The sequence below is a fragment of the Mustela putorius genome, unplaced genomic scaffold (genome assembly GCF_011764305.1).
Source record: "Mustela putorius furo isolate JIRA1106 unplaced genomic scaffold, ASM1176430v1.1 tig00003914_pilon_pilon_pilon, whole genome shotgun sequence".
NCBI lineage: Eukaryota > Metazoa > Chordata > Mammalia > Carnivora > Mustelidae > Mustela > Mustela putorius.
Genome location: NW_025422061.1, coordinates 3,216,276 through 3,225,036, shown reverse-complemented (window position 1 = coordinate 3,225,036; position 8,761 = coordinate 3,216,276). Strand labels below are relative to the sequence as shown.

Below are 8,761 nucleotides of genomic sequence, written 5' to 3'. Positions count from 1 at the left end.
TAAATGTTTGGTAAAATTTATCAGTGAAGACATCTAGTTCTAGGCTTTTCTTTTATGGGAGATTTTTTAATTACTGATTCACTCTCTATAATAGCAATTAATTGGTCTATTCAGGTTTTCTATGTCTTCCTGATTCAGTTTTGGCAGTTTGCATGTTTCTAGAGTTTTTTCCATTTTATCTAGCTGTCCAGTTTGCTGGCATAAGTTACTCATAGTGCTAACAGTTAGTTTTAAATATAACCTACCACAATCTCATGTTCTAAAAGTTTGCTAGAACAGGCCAGGTTCGAAGAAATTAACGTGAAAATGTCCAAAAAGGGATAGAGATAAAAGTCAGTAAAAGCTTAGAGAAAATATTAATGAAGAAAGGGCAATTTTCTGAAATAAAAAATCGCTTTTCTCTACCTCTTGTAGATGGTATTCTAATTGATGGGTTGCTCCTTGCAGTTCCAGGTGGGCTCTGTATAGAAATGCCAGTGGCACCATCCCAGATGAATTCATCCTCTTGGGATTCTCAGATAACCCCAGGCTAGGAATGACCCTATTTGTAGTTGTGTCTGTCTTTTACACAGTAACCCTCATGGGCAACACCACCATCATACTCCTGTCTCACCTAGACCCTCACCTGCACACCCCCATGTACTTCTTCCTCGCCCACCTCTCCATCCTGGACCTCTGCTTTACCACCAGCTGCATCCCCCAGATACTGGTCAATTTCTGGGGCTCAGACAAGACCATCAGCTACCTGGGATGTGAAGTCCAGCTTTACATCTTCTTGGGACTCGGAGCTGCACAGTGTGTCCTGCTGCTGGTCATGGCCTTTAATCGCTTATGTGGCAGTGTGTCGACCCCTGCACTATGCAGTAATCATGTGCCCAAGCCTGTGTCACAAGCTGGCATTCCTGGTCTGGGCAAGTGGAATTTTTGGCACCTTGGTACAGTCTCCTACCACCATGAAACTCCCCTTTTGCCACCACCACCAGGTTGATGACTTTGTCTGTGAGGTCCCTGCACTGATCCGTCTGGCCTGCGGAGACACACATGTCAATGAGCTCCAGATTTCAGTGATTGGTGCCATCTTCTTGATGGGGCCTCTTCTGCTTATCCTTGTCTCCTACGAGAACATCGCCCAGGCAGTACTGGCCATCCAGTCCCAGGAGGGCAGAACCAAGGCCTTCAGCACCTGCTCTTCCCACCTGGCCGTCGTCTTTCTCTTCTACTGCAGTGTCACTGCTGTCTACATCCGACCCTGGAGTCACTTATCCCGGAAGGGAGGCAAGTTCCTAACTCTTTTCTACACTGTGGTAACTCCCACTCTCAACCCTCTCATCTACACTTTGAGGAACAAGGACATAAAGGGAGCTTTCAAGAGGCTCTTATGGAAAGACAGAATGGCCAGTGAAGAGTGAGGAAAGGGCTCAGACTCAGAGGGAGATCAGCTTCCTTTGCTCAAATGTGTGATTTTCATGCATGAGAACTCTGAACTATCACCTCTAGTGGAGGGGACATTAGCCTCATTGTACAGTGGACTAATGAAATGTACATTTGATGTACCTGACACTGTTACCTTTTTTTTTTTTAAGATTTATTTATTTATTTATTTATTTAACAGAGAAAGAGAGAGAGAGATCACAAGTAGGCAGAGAGGGAGGGAAAAGCAGGTTCCCTGCTGAGCGGAAAGCCCAATGCGGGGCTGGATCCCAGGACTCTGAGATCATGACCTGAGCTGAAGGCAGAGGCTTAACCAACTAAGCCACGCAGGTGCCCCTGAGTATGTTATCTTTTTTTTTTTATTTTTTTTTAAGATTTTATTTATTTATTTGACAGAGAGAGATGACAAGCAGGCAGAGATGCAGGCAGAGAGAGAGGAGGAAGCAGGCCCCCCGCTGAGCAGAGAGCCCAATGCGGGGATCGATCCTAGGACCCTGAGATCATGACCTGAGCCGAAGGCAGCGGCTTAACCCACTGAGCCACCCACGAGCCCCAAGAGTCTGTTATCTTTTTTTTTTTTTTCCAATTTTAATTTTTTATTTTTTATAAACATATATTTTTATCCCCAGGGGTACAGGTCTGTGAATCACCAGGTTTACACACTTCACAGCACACACCAAATCACATACCCTCCCCAATGTCCATAATCCCACCCCCTTCTCCCAAACCCCCTCCACCCGGCAACCCTCAGTTTGTTTTGTGAGATTAAGAGTCACTTATGGTTTGTCTCCCTCCCAATCCCATCTTGTTTCATTTATTCTTCTTCTACCCACTTAAACCTCCATGTTGCATCACCACTTCCTCATATCAGGGAGATCATATGATAGTTGTCTTTCTCTGCTTGACTTATTTCGCTAAGCATGATACGCTCTAGTTCCATCCATGTTGTTGCAAATGGCAAGATTTCATTTCTTTTGATGGCTGCATAGTATTCCATTGTGTATATATACCACATCTTCTTGATACATTCATCTGTTGATGGACATCTAGGTTCTTTCCATAGTTTGGCTATTGTGGACATTGCTGCTATAAACATTCGGGTGCATGTGTCCCTTTGGATCACTACATTTGTATCTTTAGGGTAAATACCCAATAGTGCAATTGCTGGGTCATAGGGCAGTTCTATTTTCAACATTTTGAGGAACCTCCATGCTGTTTTCCAGAGTGGCTGCACCAGCTTGCATTCCCACCAACAGTGTAGGAGGGTTCCGCTTTCTCCGCATCCTCGCCAGCATCTGTCATTTCCTGACTTGTTGATTTTAGCCATTCTGACTGGTGTGAGGTGATATCTCATTGTGGTTTTGATTTGTATTTCCCTGATGCCGAGTGATATGGAGCACTTTTTCATGTGTCTGTTGGCCATCTGGATGTCTACTTTGCAGAAATGTCTGTTCATGTCCTCTGCCCATTTCTTGATTGGATTATTTGTTCTTTGGATGTTGAGTTTGCTAAGTTCTTTATAGATTCTGGACACTAGTCCTTTATCTGATATGTCGTTTGCAAATATCTTCTCCCATTCTGTCAGTTGTCTTTTGATTTTCTTAACTGTTTCCTTTGCTGTGCAAAAGCTTTTGATCTTGATGAAATCCCAGTAGTTCATTTTTTCCCTTGCTTCCCTTGCCTTTTGCGTTGTTCCTAGGAAGATGTTGCTGCGGCAGAGGTCGAAGAGGTTGCTGCCCGTGTTCTCCACAAGGATTTTGATGGATTCCTTTCGTACATTGAGGTCCTTCATCCATTTTGAGTCTATTTTTGTGTGTGGTGTAAGGAAATGGTCCAATTTCATTTTTCTGCATGTGGCTGTCCAATTTTCCCAGCACCATTTATTGAAAAGGCTGTCTTTTTTCCATTGGACATTCTTTCCTGCTTTGTCGAAGATTAGTTGACCATAGATTTGAGGGTCTATTTCTGGGCTCTCTATTCTGTTCCATTGATCTATGTGTCTGTTTTTGTGCCAGTACCATGCTGTCTTGATGATGACAGCTTTGTAATAGAGCTTGAAGTCCGGAATTGTGATGCCACCAACGTTGGCTTTCTTTTTCAATATCCCTTTGGCTATTCGAGGGCTTTTCTGGTTCCATATAAATTTTAGAATTATTTGTTCCATTTCTTTGAAAAAGATGGATGGTACTTTGATAGGAATTGCATTAAATGTGTAGATTGCTTTAGGTAGCATAGACATTTTCACAATATTTATTCTTCCAATCCAGGAGCATGGAACATTTTTCCATTTCTTTGTGTCTTCCTCAATTTCTTTCATGAGTACTTTATAGTTTTCTGAGTATAGATTCTGTGTCTCTTTGGTTAGGTTTATTCCTAGGTATCTTATGGTTTTGGATGCAATTGTAAATGGGATTGACTCCTTAATATCTCTTTCTTCTGTCTTGCTGTTGGTGTAGAGAAATGCAACTGATTTCTGTGCATTGATTTTATATCCTGACACTTTACTGAATTCCTGTATAAGTTCTAGCAGTTTTGGAGTGGAGTCTTTTGGGTTTTCCACATATAGTATCATATCATCTGCGAAGAGTGATAATTTGACTTCTTCTTTGCCGATTTGGATGCCTTTAATTTCCTTTTGTTGTCTGATTGCTGAGGCTAGGACCTCTAGTACGATGTTGAATAGCAGTGGTGATAATGGACATCCCTGCCGTGTTCCTGACCTTAGCGGAAAAGCTTTCAGTTTTTCTCCATTGAGAATGATATTTGCGGTGGGTTTTTCATAGATGGCTTTGATGATATTGAGGTATGTGCCCTCTATCCCTACACTTTGAAGAGTTTTGATCAGGAAGAGATGTTGTACTTTGTCAAATGCTTTTTCAGCATCTATTGAGAGTATCATATGGTTCTTGTTCTTTCTTTTATTGATGTGTTGTATCACATTGACTGATTTGCGGATGTTGAACCAACCTTGCAGCCCTGGAATAAATCCCACTTGGTCGTGGTGAATAATCTTTTTAATGTACTGTTGAATCCTATTGGCTAGTATTTTGTTGAGTATTTTCGCATCTGTGTTCATCAAGGATATCGGTCTATAGCTCTCTTTTTTGGTGGGATCCTTGTCTGGTTTTGGGATCAAGGTGATGCTGGCCTCATAAAATGAGTTTGGACGTTTTCCTTCCATTTCTATTTTTTGGAACAGTTTCAGGAGAATAGGAATTAGTTCTTCTTTAAATGTTTGGTAGAATTCCCCCGGGAAGCCGTCTGGCCCTGGGCTTTTGTTTGTTTGGAGATTTTTAATGACTGTTTCAATCTCCTTACTGGGTATGGGTCTGTTCAGGCTTTCTATTTCTTCCTGGTTCAGTTGTGGTAGTTTATATGTTTCTAGGAATGCATCCATTTCTTCCAGATTATCAAATTTATTGCCGTAGAGTTGCTCATAGTATGTTCTTATAATAGTTTGTATTTCTTTGGTGTTAGTTGTGATCTCTCCTCTTTCATTCATGATTTTATTTATTTGGGTCCTTTCTCTTTTCTTTTTGATAAGTCGGGCCAGGGGTTTATCAATTTTATTAATTCTTTCAAAGAACCAGCTCCTAGTTTCGTTGATTTGTTCTATTGTTTTTTTGGTTTCTATTTCATTGATTTCTGCTCTGATCTTTATGATTTCTCTTCTCCTGCTGGGCTTAGGGTTTCTTTCTTGTTCTTTCTCCAGCTCCTTTAGGTGTAGGGTTAGGTTGTGTACCTGAGACCTTTCTTGTTTCTTGAGAAAGGCTTGTACCGCTATATATTTTCCTCTCAGGACTGCCTTTGTTGTGTCCCACAGATTTTGAACCGTTGTATTTTCATTATCATTTGTTTCCATGATTTTTTTCAATTCTTCTTTAATTTCCCGGTTGACCCATTCATTCTTTAGAAGGATACTGTTTAGTCTCCATGTATTTGGGTTCTTTCCAAACTTCTTTTTGTGGTTGAGTTCTAGCTTTAGAGCATTGTGGTCTGAAAATATGCAGGGAATGATCCCAATCTTTTGATACCGGTTGAGTCCTGATTTAGGACCGCGGATGTGATCTATTCTGGAGAATGTTCCATGTGCACTAGAGAAGAATGTGTATTCTGTTGCTTTGGGATGAAATATTCTGAATATATCTGTGATGTCCATCTGGTCCAGTGTGTCATTTAAGGCCTTTATTTCCTTGCTGATCTTTTGCTTGGATGACCTGTCCATTTCAGTGAGGGGAGTGTTAAAGTCCCCTACTATCATTGTATTATTGTTGATGTGTTTCTTTGATTTTGTTATTAATTGGTTTATATAGTTGGCTGCTCCCACATTGGGGGCATAGATATTTAAAATTGTTAAATCTTCTTGTTGGACAGACCCTTTGAGTATGATATAGTGTCCTTCCTCATCTCTTATTATAGTCTTTGGCTTAAAATCTAATTGATCTGATATAAGGATTGCCACTCCTGCTTTCTTCTGATGTCCATTGGCATGGTAAATTCTTTTCCACCCCTCACTTTAAATCTGGAGGTGTCTTCGGGCTTAAAATGTGTTTCTTGGAGGCAACATATAGATGGGTTTTGTTTTTTTATCCATTCTGATACCCTGTGTCTTTTGACAGGGGCATTTAGCCCATTCACATTCAGGGTAACTATTGAGAGATATGAATTTAGTGCCCATTGTATTGCCTGTAAGGTGACTGTTACTGTATATGGTCTCTGTTCCTTTCTGATCTACCACTTGTAGGCTCTCTCTTTGCTTAGAGGATCCCTTTCAATATTTCCTGTAGAGCTGGTTTGGTATTTGCAAATTCTTTCAGTTGTTGTTTGTCCTGGAAGCTTTTAATCTCTCCTTCTATTTTCAATGATAGCCTAGCTGGATATAGTATTCTTGGCTGCATGTTTTTCTCGTTTAGTGCTCTGAAAATATCATGCCAGCTCTTTCTGGCCTGCCAGGTCTCTGTGGACAAGTCAGCTGCCAATCTAATATTTTTACCATTGTATGTTACAGACTTCTTTTCCCGGGCTGCTTTCAGGATTTTCTCTTTGTCGTTGAGACTTGTAAATTTTACTATTAGGTGACGGGGTGTGGGCCTATTCTTATTGATTTTGAGGGGCGTTCTCTGAACCTCCTGAATTTTGATGCTCGTTCCCTTTGCCATATTGGGGAAATTCTCCCCAATAATTCTCTCCAGTATACCTTCTGCTCCCCTCTCACTTTCTTCTTCTTCTGGAATCCCAATTATTCTAATGTTGTTTCGTCTTATGGTGTCACTTATCTCTCGAATTCTCCCCTCGTGGTCCAGTAGCTGTTTGTCCCTCTTTTGCTCAGCTTCTTTATTCTCTGTCATTTGGTCTTCTATATCACTAATTCTTTCTTCTGCCTCATTTATCCTAGCAGTTAGAGCCTCCATTTTTGATTGCACCTCATTAATAGCTTTTTTGATTTCACCTTGGTTAGATTTTAGTTCTTTTATTTCTCCAGAAAGGGCTTTTATATCTCTCGAGAGGGTTTCTCTAATATCTTCCATGCCTTTTTCGAGCCCGGCTAGAACCTTGAGAATTGTCATTCTGAACTCTAGATCTGACATATTACCGATGTCTGTATTGATTAGGTCCCTAGCCTTCGGTACTGCCTCTTGTTCTTTTTTTTGTGTTGAATTTTTACGTCTTGTCATTTTGTCCAGATAAGAGTAAATGAAGGGGCAAGTAAAATACTAAAAGTGTGGCAACAACCCCAGGAAAATATGCTTTAACCAAATTAGAAGAGATCCAAAATCGTGAATGGGGGGAAAGGGGATAAAAAGAGGTTCAAAAAGGAAGAAAGAAAAAAAAATAAATAAATAAAAGAAAAAGAAAAAAAAAAGAAAAGAAAAGAAAAGAATTTTTTTAAAAAAAAAGAAAACACCTAAGAAAAATGTAAAAATATATATATATATATTAGATAAACTAGTAAAAAATCGTTAAAAAAGAAAAAGGTAACAGTTAAAAAAAATTTTACCCGAAGGCGAGAAAAAAGAAAAAAAAAAAATGAAAAAGAAAAAATTAAATTAACTGCAAGTCTAAAAAAAAATCACAGGAAAAAAGCCATGAGTTCCGTGCTTGGCTTTCTCCTCCTCTGGAATTCTGCTGCTCTCCTTGGTATTGAAACCGCACTCCTTGGTAGGTGAACTTGGTCTCGGCTGGATTTCTTGTTGATCTTCTGGGGAGGGGCCTGTTGTAGTGATTCTCAAGTGTCTTGCCCCAGGCGGAATTACACCGCCCTTACCCGGGGCCGGGGTGAGTAATCCGCTCGGGTTTGCTTTCAGGAGCTTTTGTTCCCTGAGCGCTTTCCCTAGAGTTCCAGAGGACGGGAATACAAATGGCGGCCTCCTGGTCTCCGGCCCGGAGGAGCCGAGAGCCCAGGGCCCCACTCCTCAGTGCGCCCTCAGAGAACAGCACCCAGTTACTCCCGTCTGCCTGACCTCCGGCCGCGCTCCGAGCTCACCGAGCCTGCGACCGGTTCAAGGTAACACGGAGCTGCGAGCTTACTGTCAGCTCTGTCTCTGTAGCCGGCTTTCCCGTTCCAATACCCGCAAGCTCTGCGACACTCAGACACCCCCGATCCTTCTGTGACCCTGCGGGACCTGAGGCCACGCTGACCCCGCGTGGGCTTCGCCCCGGTTTAGCCTCTGGAGCGATGTCCCTCAGCGGAACAGACTTTTAAAAGTCCTGATTTTGTGCGCGGTTGCTCCGCCGCTTGCCGGGAGCCGGCCCCTCCCCCCGGGGTCTATCTTCCCGTCACTTTGGATTCACTTCTCCGCCGGTCCTACCTTTCAGAAAGTGGTTGTTTTTCTGTTTCCAGAATTGCTGTTCTTCTTCTCTTCAATCTGCCGATGGATTTTCAGGTGTTTGCAATCTTTAGATAAGCTATCTAGCTGATCTCCGGCTAGCTGAAGCAGTCTCAGCTTGCTACTTCTCCGCCATCTTGACTCCTCCCCCCCAAGAGTCTGTTATCTTTAAACAGAGATGCTGGAGTAACACTGGGACTTGTCAGGAAGTAGATACCACTCTCACTATAAAACCAAAAAGAGAGCATTTATTATGAGGAATTAACTAGATATTGAAGGAAGGAAAACGCAAAAGGAAGCACCCTCTACCACTAGAGGAACACAAAGAAAGAATAGGAATTTTTCAAACTTAAGGCCCAGAGTAAAGGGAGCGTAAGTTTTCAGACTTCCTACTTCTGAGACAAAAGCATTGCTGGCTGGGGTTAATGTCATTGAGGAAACACTGGTTTTGTTACCACCTAGTGGAGAATCTTCATTCAACTGTTTTTTCCCTAATACACTGC

At 41.8% G+C, this 8,761-nt stretch overlaps 1 protein-coding gene across 1 annotated transcript; it reads left to right on the top strand.

The window, feature by feature from the left end:
- The first annotated feature begins 496 nt into the window (after positions 1-496).
- On the top strand, positions 497-1,409 carry LOC101686112 (olfactory receptor 2H2-like). Its single transcript, XM_013050966.2, is given in 2 exon segments — positions 497-829; positions 831-1,409. Coding segments are annotated over 2 exon segments (873 nt in total). The 5' UTR covers positions 497-535.
- Positions 1,410-8,761: the final 7,352 nt, after the last annotated feature.